At 37.5% G+C, this 18,976-nt stretch overlaps 1 protein-coding gene across 2 annotated transcripts in view; it reads right to left on the bottom strand.

Moving 5' to 3' along the window:
- Window positions 1-18,976, bottom strand: part of EML6 (EMAP like 6) — a 308,692-nt gene that overhangs the window by 94,293 nt on the left and 195,423 nt on the right. For both annotated transcript variants that reach the window (XM_024118542.3, XM_024118541.3), the window contains exons 11-16: window positions 18,423-18,590; window positions 17,371-17,477; window positions 13,988-14,106; window positions 11,821-12,007; window positions 9,721-9,826; window positions 2,299-2,392 (exon numbers count right to left, since the gene is read on the bottom strand). In XM_024118542.3, coding sequence (XP_023974310.1) covers window positions 2,299-2,392; window positions 9,721-9,826; window positions 11,821-12,007; window positions 13,988-14,106; window positions 17,371-17,477; window positions 18,423-18,590 — 781 coding nt within the window. The remainder of the gene's footprint in view (window positions 1-2,298; window positions 2,393-9,720; window positions 9,827-11,820; window positions 12,008-13,987; window positions 14,107-17,370; window positions 17,478-18,422; window positions 18,591-18,976) is intronic.

Here is an 18,976-nt window from a genome sequence, read left to right as displayed (position 1 = left end):
GCCCGGGAGCCATGGCCGCTGGGCCTGCGCGTCCGGAGCCTGCGCTCCGCAACGGGAGAGGCCACAGCAGTGAGAAGCCCGCGTACCCCAAAAAAAAAAAAAAAAAAAAAAAAAAAAAAAAAAAAAAAAAAGATCTTTATGGGCCAATTCCAAACTTCTCTAATTTCCCGGAGCTGATAAAAACAAAGGTTCACTTAAACATGTTCCCAACTGAAGGGCGGCTTTTGAGTGCAGGGGCTCCATGTTAGCCTTGGACAGCAGCGGTACTGCCAGTGATGCCATCACAAACATTGACTGTGCCCCTCCCTCCATGGGGAAATCTCACATCCTGGGTGACGGGTGCTACTGCAGAACATTACCTGCCAGAACCACACGACCTGCGGGAAGCGGGTTTGTTGTTAAGCCTTGCTAGTGGCGATGCAGGCCATGACTGAGACACAGAAGTGCAGAGTGAGGGGTGTCACTGAGTCAGCCATCTTCTGAGAGTAAATTAGACCCTTGGAGGAGCTACACTGACTCCCAGAAGACAGTAAGGGCCCACTGGTAAAGTATTACTCCTTTTTCTTTGTCACTTCTTTCATGCCCCTGTTTTTAAAGTTTCTATCTACTTAAGCACCTTAATCTCAGGCCATAAACAGAATTTTAATTTGTTTGGTTACTTATTTACATAAATATTTATGATAGATAATATTGTGTAAATATTATTTATTTATTATTTAAAAATCTAGTATTCATCCAAAGAACTTTAACAATCTCTGATACTCTTTGGATAGAGCAATGGTGAATGTTACAATTGCAGAATGGGTCTCTGAAGACAACTCTGCAGGTGTCCTGTTAGGGGAATGTGACATATGGCTTGGGAACAATTCTAAAAATAAACTGTATTATTAACATAATGGTGTTAAGTCACTTTGTGTTAATTAAATAGAAGTAACACTACCAAACATATCAAATATATACTTCTAAAATATTAATAAATATTTCTTTCTTCCATTTCTATTACTGTTTCTGATATATAACAGGTGAGCTACCCACATTTGCAGAGGGTTTTCTAGCAGGAAAATTGCGTTTCTATTGCTTTTGAAATGCAGACGTGTGCTTTGCCTGAGATTATCTGTAATGCAGATGATACGTTATCAGAAATATTAAAGTAAAATTCAGTACATTAATCTAGGAGGAAAGTGCACTTCCAATTAGAAGCTGAATCTGAGTATTAGCGGGGAGTGATATAACCGTGAGGAATACTAGAGAGAGCAAAAGAAAAACCACTTGGGTAGGCAGATTTATGAGCTGTCATTTGCTGCCAAGAATTCCATCTCAATAGCAGTCATCAGAAAAGCTCCTCTTTCTCTCCTAAGACGGTCAGCTGGAGTCCTCAAGGCTCCATTTGCTCCTCCTCTGAGCCTCCAGCAATCTACAGGTCTTCATTCATTAAATCAAATTGCCAAAAAACACTTTTTTTCCTATTTAATTTAAAATATCAATTTAAAAAGTGAATACTGGGGTTCAAAGTCATTAACTTAAAAATGATTTTATGGTGCCAGATAAAAAGGAAGTTGGTTTATGCAGGGAAGAACCAGTAGAGAGATAAACTGATAACATGCCTTGGGCAACAAATTGTATTGCTGGGCCTTGGCGGCCAACTATTTTGACCTCTGACTATGGCGGGGCAAACAGCTAAGACCAATGTAAGCAGGAGTGGAAAGCAGTGTTCAGACTTAGGGCTGATTCAGCAGGGAGGGAGGCTGGGGCAAGGGAGGACAGGTGGCCTATAAATAGCAGGTGGTCTTGGAAGGTCTATTTATAAGATGGGGAGATTAGGGCAACAATTTGCCTGCTTTGAAAGCGAGTGGCAGGTGCACACGCCGGGCCTCCTTTCCTGCGTGCTGCAGCCTCATGACAAGTGGAACTTCTGACTCCAGTGACATTGACAGTCCTTCACTAGATGCTAAGATAGTGGAAAAACAAGGGGCAAGGCACAAGTCTGAGGAAAGCTGCTTTCCTACTGCTGGGAAGAAGCTTTGATATAGATAATGCATATATTACTAAAAGCAAAGTGATGAATAACTCTCTGGAAAGGATTTCAGAATTTTCCAATTGCCTGAAACAAACATTAATTCCTCTATGTCAGGTTTGTCACCATGAAATATTACAATATGTTTTTACTTAGGTGTTAAGCTTTCTATGTGAACTTCATCTGAGTTTGAAGATGAAATCTTACCAGAAAATGCAAACTATTAACTTTTACTGCAGTGTGATCATTGGCGGGATGCCGTTAAGACCTCGGCAGCTTCTTACCTGGTGGTGGCTATCTTTTCTCCCTTTTTCCAGTCCCAAAATACAATACTGTGAAAATCGTCTAAACCAACCGACACCAGACATTTTCCATCGGCTGTATGAAAACAACACAAATGTCAAATGACTCATTTCTCAATGAAAAACCACAACATTTTATATACTGTAAAGAGGAACAAGAAATTGATCTTAAGAATATTATTTAGGCTCAAATACGTTGGGAGAATAATACACTAAGGGGACCTCACTAAATGAAATGCATAACTACTAATAGTGGAGGTTCTCAATGTATAATAACTGGTTGCTGAATTAAATCACTGACCCAACATTCCAATCTGAGACACATGGCTGGGGGGAGCTTCTCAGGTAAGTCACCAAAACCTTGTCTATTTTGTGTCAGACAAATCTCATGACATTTACTAGAAGAGCCATTTAACTTTGTGACTCAATCTATTGCGCTCTAAAAAAAAAAACTGGTTCTGTTCAACCCTCCAAAATAAGAGCATTATAGAAACTAACTTGGAAAATTCTTTCAAAAGATGATTTTATAATTAAAAAAAAATCTTAGTTTCTTAGTTTCCCTATTTCAAATGTAATATGCTTGTTGTAGGACATTTAGAAGATACGGACAAAGGAAATTTAAAAATCATTCAAACTTCTAGGCCTACATTTGATATACATCCTATCAGTTTCTCTACCTAAACGTGCTTTGGAAAGACAAAACCAGGATCATAGTGAACATACTATTACTTATTTTTTTTGTTATATGATGAACATTTTCCCTTAGTATTAAATATTATTTATAATACTATCAATAATTACTATAATTCAGATTGTTTTCCAAAATAAAAAAATATATATGTAATTGAATTTGAAATCAAAATAGTTAATTTGCTTTCTCATTTCAAGACAGAAGAAGAGGTACAGTCAGTAAGTCTTTCCTTTGCTGCCTCCTCACAAAGCTTCACAGGAGAAGCATCTCAGGTCAGCAGTTCCTCCCTAGCCTTGAGTGGGCTAGGAGACGGGTGGCCAAGCTCACCAAGGCTCAGTTTAGCAGGGTGTATTCTCTGGTGACACACAGCCAATGGCCTCAGGGTAAAGAAACATGAGTATGTGATAAACCGTTTCTCCACAGCCCACTCAGGGTTTCAAGTGGTATTTTCAAAGACAGCCCTGGGGTAGATGCCAAATTAGGATTGCCAGGGAAAATAAAGGAGCCTAGTCAAATTGGAATTTCAGATAAGCAACGAATAATTTCTTAGTACAAGTATGTCCCTTGCAATGTTATATTGCATGCAATTATATTGCATGGGACATACTTATACTAAGAAATTATTTGTTGCTTATCTGAAATTCAAATTTAATTGGGCCTCCTGTATTTTTATTTGCTATATCTGGTGACCCTCCCCAAATGCTGGTTAACTAATGCCCAACGCTTGGGTGCCCTTACTTGTTCCAGAGACCCTCCCCCGACCAACTGAGAAGGGTAGTCTGCTCCTTTTCTGGAGAAAAAAGGAGAGTAAGAGCCTGGCTTAACAAACCAAATCCTCCCCAATCCTCTACTACCACCAAGTATGAGGCAAGGATTTGAAAGTTACATTAACCCTTTCAAGCTCCTAGACTACAGTAGGTGAAGACATTAACACTTTGCCAAAGGCCTAAATCACCACCTGGTTAGTACTATAAACAAATGTGTCTTCTCAATCACAATACGTCCTTATGCTTAAATGTTACCAGGCTTTAAACTGTGCCCCGTGTCTTTCCATGCATTTGGGAGAAGGGACTGGTGATGACTTCTGATTCATTACCAGCAACATTACTTTTCCTGTACCTCTTGGTGTGGCCTGGTTATATTTCCATATTAGCATGTCTCTGTATTTGGTGATTTTATTTTTATTAGAGAGTTCTCGCTCCCTTTTTAGATCCTAAACTCTTATTTAAGACTTACAGTACTTGTATCACATTTCCAACATGATCCTCGTACTGAGATGGTTTTCAATGAATTCTGATGATACTGGTGACATCAGGAGGATGAGGGAGATAAAAATGGAATATGCCTACGGATGGTACAGAGGGAATGGGAATATTCTGTTACATAAAAATTTTAATCAAAAACACTGCACAGATATTCAGTGTCTCTTTTTTTTTTGCATTTGTTAATTCTACATTTTGTTTTCTTTTGTTACCTGTGTAGCTATATTAGTATGTCTTTCTTAGAATGCAAACATCCACACATTTTAAATGATAGTTTTTTTTTTTACATTTTATGTCTTTTGAAGAAGTCCTCAAGGTAAGTTGATTTTTTTTGTTTGTTTGTTTTGCTTCTTTTTATTGGAACTTCTGCAAGGCCCCATCAGCTTGTCTTCACAGTTATACACCTTTCTACCCCAGTTTGTGACTATGAGTAGTAATGAAGCAGCAGAACAAATCTAGAGGTGCCTCAACAACCATACCTCTTCTTTAGGATGGTGACTTTTTCTTGAATTCTGCAGGTTTGGGCAATTTCTACATACCACACAGTTTGGAAATATAATTGGCTATCTTTAATTTTTTCTGAGTTTTTGTTTCCCCTCACAGAGGCTTGATCTTAGCTTTGAAAATCCATTGCTCCTTGACCATTTAGTCGGAGTTTTTGATTTTCAACCATATTTTTAGGGTTTAGGTAATGTCCTTTCAAATCTTCCCAGGCACAGTATGTATTAATTATGGATATTTTGTGACATAGTCCAGAAATAATTCTAAGGAGCTTAATGTCAACAGTAAAGGGCAAATTAGAAAGAGAAATATTTTACTCAGACAATTACAAGTTGGTCCTGTATTCAGGGCTCATAAAAAATGCATAGGTTTTTGGAACTGACACAATGAAATCACACTAGTCTTAGATGTGCCCTTGTGGAAATGGGTATTATTCAATGAAGGTTTTTAAAAATATGAGGATGATATTTAGCCTAGAAAATATTTATATCTGAACTTTTCTCTTTCTAATTGGTTTTCTGTTCATGTGGAAGCACTTTCCTGACTGCAAGTACAGAAGCAAAGACGGCCCCGTTTTCTCTAGACAGTGAAAATAAATCCACAACGAGTTGCTCAATTAAGTGACACAATATAAATTCATTCCTTCTAGTTGACATAATTTAGAGGTATGGGTCATGTTGTAAGAAATGTTTTTGATTAAAAATGTCACATTTTTGTTTGCTTTGGAAGAGTGGCAAGAATAATCTAAATTCCTAGGTATAACTGTTTATCTGCTGTCTAGTTTTCACATCATTTGCCTGCTTTGTATTTCCATGACAATCTCTCTAATTTCTTTCTGTTATCGGTAGGTCTCCACAACACCCCCCAAGATGAGCTGACGTGTAAGAGACGGGGGGTGTGGAGATACGCTGAGGCACTCAGATGGGGCCACCAGCTAGGTAATAACCAATGTAGGTGTCCTTTTTACATGGTTAAACTGGGAAACCTAAATCATCTTCTCTCTCAGCATTTTGACTTGAACTTCTCACTTTACTGCAAGTATCCAAAAAGAAGGGATAGACGTTCCTGCTCATGAAAGTGTTTGACTCAGGGCTGTTCTAGGACAGGGGTCTCTTTTCACGAGGGTGCTGTTCCCACGTGGCAGCCTCTATGCACCACCATGCCCACACCACATTTACACCGGAGAGCTGGGGTGGAGGCAGCTGGAGGCACTGGCCATCAGGTAGAAGGAGTGAGGAAGTAGGGGGGCACAATGAGTGGTCCAGGTATGACTCTCACGCTAAAAGTTCACACCAGCCCTGGTGGAGGGCAGGGGCAGGAAAGGGCAGGAGGACTGAGAGGGAGAGCACAGCCAGCACAGCTTCCACCAGCTGACGGCCCCAGGCCTGGTGGCTTTCTCACGGGACTGAGAGCCAGGAGACCGGAGTCCTCGCTCTGGATCTGCCACTGTCTGACTTTTACCACAGCTGTACAACCAACTCTCTGGATCTTCATTCTTGGCCTATAAAGTGGTGCAGGCATCTGTTTAAGACTAAAGCTATATCATTATAACGCAAGGTACTACTATTAATATAAATTAAACCAAAGAGGCTTCAGGTCACACCTTCAGTAGGGCCATAGAGACCACAAAGATCAATCGACCACAGTTCATCTGCATGTAACCATACAGTGATGGATCAAACATAGTACATACTTCCTTACTTCCTGAATAGTCCTTAATGTTAGCGCTTTCTCAAACTATCACCTAGCTTCCTTTCTGCCATTTATAAATTAACATCATATTTCAACTCTGAGACAAAAATATAATTTTCCACAATCAAAAATACCACATTTGCTGCATCAATGGGCTCTTCCTTAGTGACTATTATCTAGGGAATAGAGAATGTATTGTTAAAACTGAAATACCCTTTTTATGCAGAAAATATTTTATATCTAGGCATTTCTTTATTTGCCCAAAATGGGAATTAGAAGCAGTGACAAAATCAGCTTCTCAACCTCTTCCAGAGTGCCTGGTTTCTCTATCCCGGGCAATGACGTAAGGGGCTGCCTTAAGAGGGGAAGATTTCTAAGTGCAGCTAATTTCTCGATCTTCCTTTTATAAAACTACTAAGCCCAGAAGAGACGTAAGCTCTCAGAAATGCAGAGATCAAGTAACTGGGTACCAGCTTATTGCTACTAACTTGCCTCATAATCAATGTTTTTGATCAACATTCCTCTAGTCTCTTCTCTAAAGGTATTCAGCATGAGTTGGTTCTTCTGATTTTCCTAAATTTAAAAACCAAAAATTTAATCAATTCTCTAGAAAAAATAATCTGATGATTATTGAATTCTATTTCTAGTATTCTAAATTTCCTGCCACTGTTTATACATTAATACACACACACATTTCAGTTGAAATCAGTGAGTAGATGATATTTTGAGTTCTACTCTTTTTCTTAACTTGATACATAGAAATGTGTATGAAATACACATGGTCCACATACTTGTCATTTTGAATTATAGCTTTTGTTAAACAGCGCCAAATTGTCTACTAGAATGATTGAGTCAATTTGCAAAGTTGCTGACAATATGAATATGAGAGTCTCCATAATCTAGTACACATTTAGGTTTTATTATTTTATTTAATGGGTATCTTACCACTCTTCTAGAACATACTTATTAATATAATTTTTATATTAAGTATACACATGTGTATCCGCTAGCAAGTTAATTTAGGAAAAGAACACAGTTCAGCCATTAGGTAGAACTATTAAAAAAAAAAAGCAGAAATCCATTCACATCTTTGGAATAGAATCTTATTTGAACTCAAATTATAGTTTCATTTTAGATTTTACTGCTTTATCAAGGATACATGATACACTTATGTGTGTTTTTTTTTTTTTTGCGGTATGCGGGCCTCTCACTGTCTCGGCCTCTCCCGCTGTGGAGCACAGGCTCCGGACGCGCAGGCCCAGCGGCCATGGCTCACGGGCCTAGCCGCTCCGCAGCATATGGGATCCTCCCGGACCGGGGCACGAACCCATGTCCCCTGCATCGGCAGGCGGATTCTCAACCACTGTGCCACCAGGGAAGCCCAAGGATACATGATACACTTATGAAAGTTGTAGGTACATCAAACTCCTGGAAGCTTAGGACTTTGTATTCACCGTTTATCAGGTGCATTATCCGGGCCTTCAACTGGCAGGTGGTAGCCAAGTAATTCTCTCTTCCTTGCTACTCATGCCTTATGTACCTCACATGCCCACCAGTGTAGAGTATGAACAATTTAGCTTTGATTTTTACTAATTCAATAACCAAAGTATTGAATAATTTCTAATAGTGATATAACAACTCAGATTTGTATAGTAGTTTACAGCATATGAGAATAAGCGTGTGACACACTCACACAAATCTGCACCATGTGATTGGTCAGAGAATAAAGATAACTTTCAACCAAAGATGGTTTACAACGTGAAGTTCTAGTAGCAATAGTGAAAGGCAAGACAGAGCGCATTAAGCAAAACTTCATTCATTCATTTATTCATTCATTCACATTTTTGGAGTAGCTTCTGTGTCTCTACAGCATGTGCAGTGGGGAACAGAGAGATGGGCTAGATGAGTAGTTTACTGTCTGAGAAGGGCATAGGAGCTGCTAAGACACATAACTACTGTACCACATAGACGCTAACAGGTACCACAAGAGCAATGACAACAAATGGGCTAAGGGATACAGAAGAAGGGACAGGACATTTCTCCCTGGAAGGATGGAGGAGAAAACTTTCAGCTTGGTCTTAAAGGATGGTTGGACTTGAACAGACACATGGGAACAGCATGAGCAAAGGAACACAGGCAAAAAGAAGGACAGGAGTGCATTTAGGTTCTACAGTTAGGTAGATGGAAAGGAGCACGAGTGGGTTAGTGGGTGAAAACACTGCAAAGGAAGGTTGAGGTCAGATCATAGAAGGCCATGAATGTCCAACCACGGGCTCAGCCCTGAGTCAGTCAACCAAGGGGAGTCCATGTGGTAGCAATGTAATTGCACTTCCAGAAGACTCCAGAAATGGGCAGGATGGATTGGACAAAGTGGGGATGGAATCAGAGACCAGCATAACCACCATGCACAGACGAGAGGAAGTTCGGGCCTGAACAAGGAGAGTAGAGAGGGAGGTACATAAGAGAGAGACTGGGGCTGTGAAATGGAATTTAACAACCAATATTATACATATTGCACATATTAAACATTTGAATGGAATTTAGAAAAAGGAAATTACAGAATCAGTTTTCTGTAGAAAGTTTAGAAATTTTTTCTACAGATCTAATATCTACATTGGGGTTAATAAAAATTTCTAGGTTAAAAACACCTTTTGCAATAGGCCCTTATTCTTCAATTCTAGCATAAAGAAATGGTTTTATTCTAAAGAAAATTATATTTATAAGTTAGTATTTTTTTAACAGCACAGTGTTAAAATTTTAAATTAAGGAGATGGAAACTTCAGTTCTATTTTTCCAATACGAAATTTTATTTCCAAAACACCAGTGCTGTAAAGTGGACCTTTGCAGAGAATTTGCACCCCTCACTCTAGTCCTTTACATTTTAAATCACAGGTGCTGTGTTCCCACTTATTTGGAGAGATGAAACTGATGTTCTCATTCACTGCCAGACATTTGCAACTAAGTCTTTCAATGGTAACAGCTGCTCTGGATTTCAAATTTCTCAAGCAAATACAGAACACAGTGTGAGCTCTGGATAATGAGTTGGGAGAGAGAAAATGAGGAAGATGAGGAAAGGAAGTGTGATCATATTCACACATTTGATTTCCAGTCTAAGACTCGGTAGCTGACACATGAAGGGCTTACCTCCTTATAAGCAGGACTAAACTAAATAAAAGGACTTTTTTTTTTTTTTTTAAACAAACCCAAAGTAAATATGGAAGCATCTGTCAATGACTCCGGTGGCAAACTGGTGCTTACCTGAAAAATCGAGCGCACACACTCCTCTCTGATGTTGTCCTTTCAACAGTGACAAACATTTTAGAGTCTGCGTGTCCCACACATGAATAGCAGCATCTCTCCCAACCTTAAATTACAGGATGAGTGTTATTAACTAATTATAAATTGTAATAAGAATGATTTTGTTCCTTAGAGTCAAGTGCCGCTCAGAAATCAAAACCCACATATTTGGAGAGTAGGAAGACCCTGGGAAATCATCTGTTCCAACTCCACTGTTTTCCAGATGAGGAAACTGAGGCACAGGGTCTAAGGGTCTTGTTGTGGCATCAAGGTGGGTGCCAGCAGAATCTAACCTGGTACATGGTTCCCAGTTAAAGGATATTTAAAACTCTAGTTCAAACGTCCACTGTGCTTTGTTTTTGTCAGTTAGTTCTACCCTTCCCTTCTGCCTTCTCAACTCCACACATGATTCCACTCAGCTGTAAGTTTTCACGGCACTATCCTCAGAGTTCTTTTACCCACCTCAATTATTTACCCACCTCAAGAAGGCCTGGCCCTACTTCTCCCCCTGGGAAATGAAAGTTTCATGGCTTAACTCTCTGTCATTAAGGTGGCTTCTCCTCAAGGGGACACAAGCTTCTATCATACCAATTCCCAACAACAGAGAAAACTGTAATACTAAAGTGGTTTTCCTCACTTATAATGCATAGGGGGAAAAAACCCTTTTGGGTATGACGACTCTAAAAGGGAAAATGGGACATAAAGCCATGCACATAACTGAGCAGAGTCTGGCCAACTCCTATACTGGCCTGTGGAGGCCCAGTTACCCCTGGGGTGGCTATTGGCATACTGGTCTGCCTCCCAATTACAGTATAGAGTGTGGTAGCTCCTCAGGGGTTTATGTAAAGAACCAATCTCTGTTTTTCCTTTCAAAGGAAGACTATTAAACACCCATGAATCAAGCATCTTCTGTTTCTAAGAAAGACAATAAAGGGGGAGGGGGCAGGAAAGAGTGAAAAGGCAAAGTAGTGATCAGTTACTTATAAAACTTAATGTCAGAATAGATGGTCTAATTTGCAGTTGGAGGAGCAGCAAACCAGTGTTTCAATTAATGGCTCTTCCGTTTTGGAGGACTGTAATCCTTTTACAAATATAAGAGCTACGAACTCTTCTCCCCCCAAATGCATTTCTGGGGGTTGACTCCCGTCAGGCCCTCAGTTTCATCTATGGATCTCATGAACATCAGGCTATAAACCCTGTTCAAACACTTCTACCTCCTGTATGTCAAGTCTCAGAAATAGTTCGTTGTCTCATGTTAATCTTTGAACCTCATACCAGTAGTTTTTCTTGGAATTTACCACTTAGATGTTGAGGATCAGGTGAAGTATTACCTACAGTTAAAAGCCCATGATAAAACTGAACAAAAATGTAATCTATACATTGGTAGAAAAGAGCACAACACTGAAAATACCGTTGACAATATTATTGCTTTACCAGCAAGATAATAAATCTGAGTTTAACAGATTCTCTGTTTACTGAGTTTACTTCTATCCCCCTCCTTTTCCACACAAAATGATTGACTACAGGGCTCTATTTTGAGCAGCTTTTCAATTATAGACTCAATCCAAAGTTTGGCATTCCAAAATTGTTCATATAAAGTTTAGTTTTTTGAAGATTAAAATATAATAAACTAGCCAAAGTTCATATGACTTTAAGTTTTACAAAAATAACTATACACTGGATGTTACAGTAGTATTAAAAGATGGTTCATTCAATAAACATTTATTGAGTACCTAGGATATACTAAGTTCTGGGTTAACAGTAATGAGGAAAATATATTAAGACTTCATGGAATTTACAATACTCTAGTTTTACCTAATCCTATTCATAGATCTCATCATGTTAGAATAAGAATCCCTCAATGTCTTCCCAAAAGTGCTGGAATGTATTGGTTGACTCTCCCACCATCATGAAATGATCTAGCATTCACTGCACTTTCAGCTTCCTGCCTTATGTTTATTTCTACCAAGTATTTCTTGAATTTCTCATATGTCAACTGAATTCAAAATTAAATCCTCTCTCTCTTTGGCTAAACTCCCTTCTTACAGGAGAGATATATACCTGCCCAGTGGCCACATAGTCCTTCACTGGATGGATGGTCAGGCTGAGAATGTCATCGTCGTGTCCCAGGTACAGCCTCTGGGAGTGTTGTTGCCTATTGTACACGACAGCAACTGCAGCAACGTGATAGACCACTTCTCCAGCTTGTGTGTAGAACAGATTGTTTCTACAATCGTAGCCTCTATAGCTGAAGCACAGGTCCAAGAAATGCAGAGTAGTTGAACGCACAGTGAATGAACAGAGCAGAAGTTGTGAGAAGATAAAGTTAACATGTTAATATGGACATGGACAAGCAGAACCCCGGTGTCTCCACAGTTGCCTAGGACAGTGATTTTCAATGGGGGTATGAGGACCTCTGAGGGCATGTGATGACTTTCTAAGGGGCAAATGGACACTGATAATTTTAACAGAATCTATTTCCAGATCCTCAGCTACTATATGTGCTTTCTCTTAAAACTGACTAGTCTGAGAACACACCTGTGATGAGGTACTGGTTTTCCTTTCCCACCTCCCCTTTCCTAATTGCCTTCCTCCCAATTTAGGAAGTCATTCCTCTCATCCATCGGGAATCTTACTATGGTATATTACCCTGGAATGTCAAACCTTCCAGGGACACAAAAACAAATACAAGTGTGGATGGATGTTGAAAGTGAATAACTCTAACAACTGGGTAAGAAATCCTTTTGTAAGTCAAGTGACTTCCAATTCTTTACTTTTAACAAATTTGAACAGTGATTTAACTGAATTGTTAGCTGATGGATCATTAAACTACATTTTTGTGTGATATCTCAAAATCACAACACATATTTTTGGCCTATAACAAAGAGGAGTTTAAAGAATTGATTACCATTGCTGTAATAAAACTGCCTCTATTCTCATCTACTTAAGTAGCTAGATATGAATAAGCTTTCTTAGTGCTTACATTAAAAAGTGAAACATTGGAATAGATTCAATGCTAAACTGTTACCCTCTAGCAATAAGAAATATATATGCACATATATCTGAACTCATTGAAAAAATTCTATCTTATTAAAAGAATTTTTCCAATAAAATTATTTATGTTTAATAACTATCAGAATTTGTACTATATTTATGTTGATTTGGCCAGCTATTTATTACTAATAGCTATAACAATAATTAAATCCAGAAAAAAATTGTTAATGCTTAGAGTAGCACTGTCCAACAGAACTATTAGGTGAGTCACATAGGTAACTGAAAAATTTTCTAATTGTCACATTAAAAAAAAAAAGGAAGAGATGAAACTTATCTTAAGAACATTTAACCCATTATGTCCAAAATATTATCATGTCCACATGTAATCAATATAAAACATTTTAATGAGGTAATTTTCTTTTTCATGCTAAGTCTTCAAACTCTGGTGTGCATTTTCCACATACAGCACATTTAGACCAGCCACATTTCAAGTGATCATTGGCTACAAGTATATATTGTACCAGACAGCACAGAGTTAGAGACTTATGGTCACAGGGAATTAAATTTAAATTGAACATATAGATATGTTTTTTCCTTGTTGAAGTTATGACAGGGTAATCAATAAAAGACTTACAAGCATAAAAATATTATATTAGGGTAAAATTCTGTGGGAGAAGTAGAATAGAAATATGAGTTCATGTATTTGTTATATTGATGATAATGGGAATCAAATATCTATGGCATTTGGGTTCCACTGGAGCCATCTAAATAAATAATGTGAGTATTTATAAAACACAAGATATATTCTTCACAACCATTTAAGCTTAGGTTGAAAAATCTTAGATGTCAACTTAAAGTGTGGAAGGTTGTACATGATTTTCAAAATTCAAAATTATTTGGGGTATACATGAATAAAAGCATGTGAAGGAAATACTGTCCTGGGAAAGCCAGCTGAATAGAGCAGGAGTTATGGGATAAAGGAAGCAGAGATGGAGAGAATGAAATGAAATAATAATGAGTGGCAGTAACACATGCAACACGAAAGTACATGAAGTGTGAAAAATCTAGATACACACACTGAGATGGCCATAGAACACTGAGAAAACTGGACGGAGAGTCGTGGTTAAAATATTAACCGCAGGTAAGTGCAAACTGGAGAGAAGAGCCAGTCTGAATTGGGGTAGCACTGAGAAGAAGGATGACAAGGTGATGAGGCTGGTGACAGGCCACCCACCCATGTATGAACTGGAGTTTCAAGCTGTCCTCAGGAGCCTTTTCTCGTTTGAGGAAGGACACTGCATGGTTTTTCTCTTTACTTTGTTGCTTTAGCTGAGGTAGATCTTCTTTGTAAACCTTCAAGCGTAACAGAAACATTTAGTTAGAGACTCTTCAGGTTTCAAATATATTAATGTCTTGACATTCTCAGGAAATCTTTAATTGCAGGAACTCAAGTTTTTGAAAACATAAGAAGCTAAAAATGGTCACAAGAGACAAAGAAGGGCATTATATAATGATAAAGGGGTCAACTCATCAAGAAGATATAACAATGGTAAATATTTATGCACCAGACATCAGAGCATCCAAATATACAAAGCATATATTAACAACTGAAAGAAGAAATAAATATCAATACAATAATAGTTGGGAACTGTAAAACCCCACTCCCAACAACGGATTGATCATCCAGACAGAGAATCAATAATGAAACAGCAGATTTGAACAATACTACAGACCAAATATCCTAACAAATACAGAACATTTTATCTATCAGCAGCAGAACATACATTCTTCTCAAGCACGCAAGGAACATTTTCTAGGACAGATCATGTTAAACCACAAAACAAGGCTCAATAAATTTAAGAAGATTGAAATTATATCAAGTATGTTTTCTGACCACTATAGTATGAAACTAGAAATAAGTAACAGGAAGAAAGCTGGGAAAGTCACAAATATGTAGAAATCAACACACTCCTCAACAACTAGTGGATCAAAGAAGAAATCAAAAAGGAAATTTTTAAAAATCTTGACACAATTGAAAATGGAAACGCAACATACCAGAACTTACAAGATACAGCAAAAGCATTTCTCAGGGGAAATTTTGTAGCTAATAAACATATACATTAAGGAAAAAGAAAGATCTCAGATAAAGAACTTAATATTATACTTCAAGGAACTAGAAAAAAAAAGTTTGGACACTAAGTCCAAAGTTAGCAGAAGAAAGGAAGTAATAGAGATTAGCGCAGAAATACATGAAATAGAGACTAGGAAAACAATAGAAAAGATTAACAAAACTAAGAGTCGGTTCTTTGAAAAGACAAACAAAATTGAGAACATAAGACATGAGATTGAATTTTACTTTTTTCTAATGAACAAAACTAACTTGAAATATCTTTTAAATCACTGGGATTTAAAAGAAGTTTTTAAAAAATTTTGCTATTATGCTTCTAAATCAATTTATATCCAGAAAATATATTACTTTTCTGATAAGAAAGGAAATTATTAAATAAAATTATCAATAAAATATAATTTAAATATTTTGTTATAATTTCTTCTAAGGCAAGAAATCTCTTGATGATTCAGAAATGTGTAAAATGTGGGCCACATGAATCATGGTGATCACTCTTTGGAATTATCCTTCTTTCATGACCTCATGAATCTTTCAGATCAGACTCTGGGATACAGAGCAAAGCTCTTGGTCTAACCTAGGACCTAAAATGTGCTGCTGACTGAGAGAAAATTCTCGATAATTTAAATGTAGATAAAATCATGTAGCTAAAATTTTGTCTATCATGTATTTATACCCTACTATCAAGAGATATAAATTTAACACCTTTAAATGAAATACAATTCATAATTTCTCATCTTCATATAGGAAAGTTTTCATTTAATCAAACTACATTACAAAAAAATCATGAAAATATTATAATGAAGTTCATATTTAGGATTTGACCAAAAATTGTTTAAAAAAAACGGAAGTCAGAAGATATCTCACTACTGCCTTGTCTATTACAGATGCAGTGAACTAACCTTTTAAAATCTAATGATAATTATTCATCTGAATTCATGATGCTTTCATCAGCTCATCAACTACTTTAGAGAACTGAATTCTAGTCTTGGCATTTCTATTGCTTATTTGAACAAGTCTCATAACCTCTGTGGGCCTCAAAGTCCCATCTGTAGAACAGACTCCCTGCTCAGGAACAACTCAGGAATCAAATATAGACAACATGAATTAAATAATCTAGGTGAAAGCTTTAGAAAGTAAGATGTCAGGGAGAATATATAAATCCTAGGCATGAATTTCAATTGAGTCATTCCTTTTCATTCTTTTACTAGCACTATCTTTATTAAATAGAAACATCCCAACTAAAAAAGTTGCATTTCTTTTTCCCTAAATTGTATGTTTATTTTGCTTAAATTCCATTTCCCCTTGATATTAGGGTATAATATTTGCATGATATTAATAATTTCCTTTCAAATCTTTATCTTTAGTAGTTTTATAGCGTAATATATTGTACCAATACACAGTCAGAAGGATTTAGTCTTGAAGTTAACCTAAACCATCAGTTGGACTACTTTTGTACTAATCTAAATACTGAATCAGTGAGTGACAATTACGGGTTGGAAAAAAAAGTCATCATCTGAAAAGTTGTACATTCAGAGCTTACGTACAGGCAAAGCCAAGTAGCACGTACAATGTGCGCTTTGGAGAGAAGCCCAGATCCACTACAGGCAATGTGGATGTGGGCAAAGTACTCAGCCTCTCAGGGGTTACTGTGGGGTTGGATTCGGTGTATGTAAAGCACAGGATGTGGCCCCATAGAGACACCTGATACATGGCAGCTGCCATAGGCCTATGTGGTAAGTTTCCATGGGGCAACACTGACGTCTGAAATCTTATTCACTCCATGTTCACGTATGGAATCTGCTTCACATACCGCTGTTAAATGACAAGGAAGAAAATAGAACCCCTAGGGTTATCACCATTAAGAAGATGATACCTGTCCAGATTCCAATGAAGGATTACGTGCTTTAATACACACAATTTAGTGCTAAAATTAAGTGTCTATTTTCAAAAAATCTGGTTGTAATTGTCTAACTTTTCTACTAAAGATGATTTCTGACTGGAAGGATAATGTGCATTGTATTTGGGCTTTTACTTTAATTAAATGGATAACGGTCTCCATAAGTTAAGAGAGAAATCAGGACAACAGCTAATTTGCAAACTACCATGCCTCCAGGGATACCTATTCTATAAAGAAAACACATGCTTTAATGATATGCTAAGAAAATGAAAAATCTTGTAACTTACTTGCACATTTTTCTGTAAAAAATATTTTAAAGTTTTAGCTGCTAGGAAGGCAGAAAACCCAAACTGTCGTGGGTTCCGTTTTGAAAATTTGCTACTACCGCTACTTAAAAATTTTTTACTGATATGATCCAGTAAATGCCTTATTTCAAATCTGTATTTAAAGATAAGAAGTAGGCAATTTTCCTAACCCTTTTCTTGATTTTCTTCTGCCTAAGCACTAACCAATTTTAGTGCAATGTCCAAATTCAATGAGATCGAGATTTGGGGTTATAAGGCATTTGTCATGAGGCTCCCTGTTTACTGACCTGGCGATCATAATTGATTTGAGTTTCTTGCTCAATATCAGAGTCCAACTCCGGCACGTCAGATAAATCCGAATCAGATTCTTCACTATAGGAATCGGAGCCACCTTCTGCAGAAACACCCCGTGAGAAACAAGCAGAAATTCTGAGACTCTAAATGGCTAAAACTTTTATTTAAAATTTTTTTCTCTCCTATTGAGGTCAATAAAAATAACTACACCACAGTTGTAGATTCTTAAAACATCTTTTTATTTTCCTCTTTTCATTAAGTTCACCATACCTCTAACCCCCTTTTCAGGAGTATTACCAGACTAGGATAACTCTTCCCACTATTTCCACACTTCTATTAGATAACAGATCTTTGGGTTTAAAATCTTGCTTTGACAGGGAAAAAAAGGGGGCGGCTGGGGGGGACTAGGTTTTCCCAAGGAGAAGGCTGGGACAGAAGGAAATCCAACCACTCAGTTCAGTAAAGATCCTCATTAGCCTGTTAACATGCCCACCCATGCTGGTAATTGTCATGGTCAAAATTGCTGCAGAACCCCTCCCAATAAGAACATCTCCTCACATATTACATGATCATTCCTGCCAACATCACAGTAAATTAAAGGACTAAACACATCCATTGAACTGGAACACAGTGGCCCTGATTGTGGACCATTCTCTGAACCCCATTCAGGAGGCAACTTCTATTCCAAATGTTAACTTGTCACCTGACCCAGCAGACCCACCACCTGTTAGAATCGTTCTAAGGAGGCCGAGATGTATCTGTTCGTGCTATTCTCAAAAGTTAATTCTTCTTGTAAACCTTAGACCTTCAACTTGCATTTGGTATAAGCAAAATCCTTTGAAGGAAATTATCCAACTGACCCATTTTCAATTGGCCCATATCTCAAAAGTTTTTTCTGTTCTTTCTTTTTTTAATGTTAAATTTACTGTAGGAATGAATTTTTCAAAACAGCTTTAACTCTTTACCTTCAGAAGAGATGTTAGACCATTCTTTGAAATTTTTATTGAAAAATAAATAGATGTTGAAAAATTATTACTGGTTTTACCCTGGGGTGCTGTTTCCAGCAGGCCATTGCTGACACCTTCTGGCATAAATCTCCACTGGAAAACCGAGTGGTCAGCCCCTCCTGTGCTTAATACCCACTGAAAGTCATGAGACCAGCGGACGTTTGTGACATGTGCAGAATGACCCACATACTTTCTAAATTTGGCTCCTGAAAAGATATTTTTGAGGAGAAGATTAGTTGTGCAAAAACCAGAATTTTTTTGGTTAAAAAATTACATTCTATTCATGTTGAGAAATAAAAGCTTTAAATATATTAGAAAATATAATTTCAATCTTATATAACAAATAATCAAATGCTCCAAAAGATATCTCAATCATTCCAGTATGGATTAAGCTAAAACTGAGTCTTAAAATTTAAGCCCTGTGTCTAAAGACACATCTGAACCTGTTCCAAATAACACCTACTGCTTCACTGATTTTGAAAATAAATGCTAAAGAATGAATATCTTACACATTCTTATTTAAATACAAGATGCAACAGGCAATCCTTTAACTGGGAAGTGGAAAATACTTCTGTGGCGGGGCGGGGGAAGT

Source organism: Physeter macrocephalus, chromosome 12, assembly GCF_002837175.3.
Source record: "Physeter macrocephalus isolate SW-GA chromosome 12, ASM283717v5, whole genome shotgun sequence".
Taxonomy (NCBI): domain Eukaryota; kingdom Metazoa; phylum Chordata; class Mammalia; order Artiodactyla; family Physeteridae; genus Physeter; species Physeter macrocephalus.
Note: the sequence above shows the minus strand (reverse complement) of the source record. Positions and strands in the feature narration are given on the sequence as shown.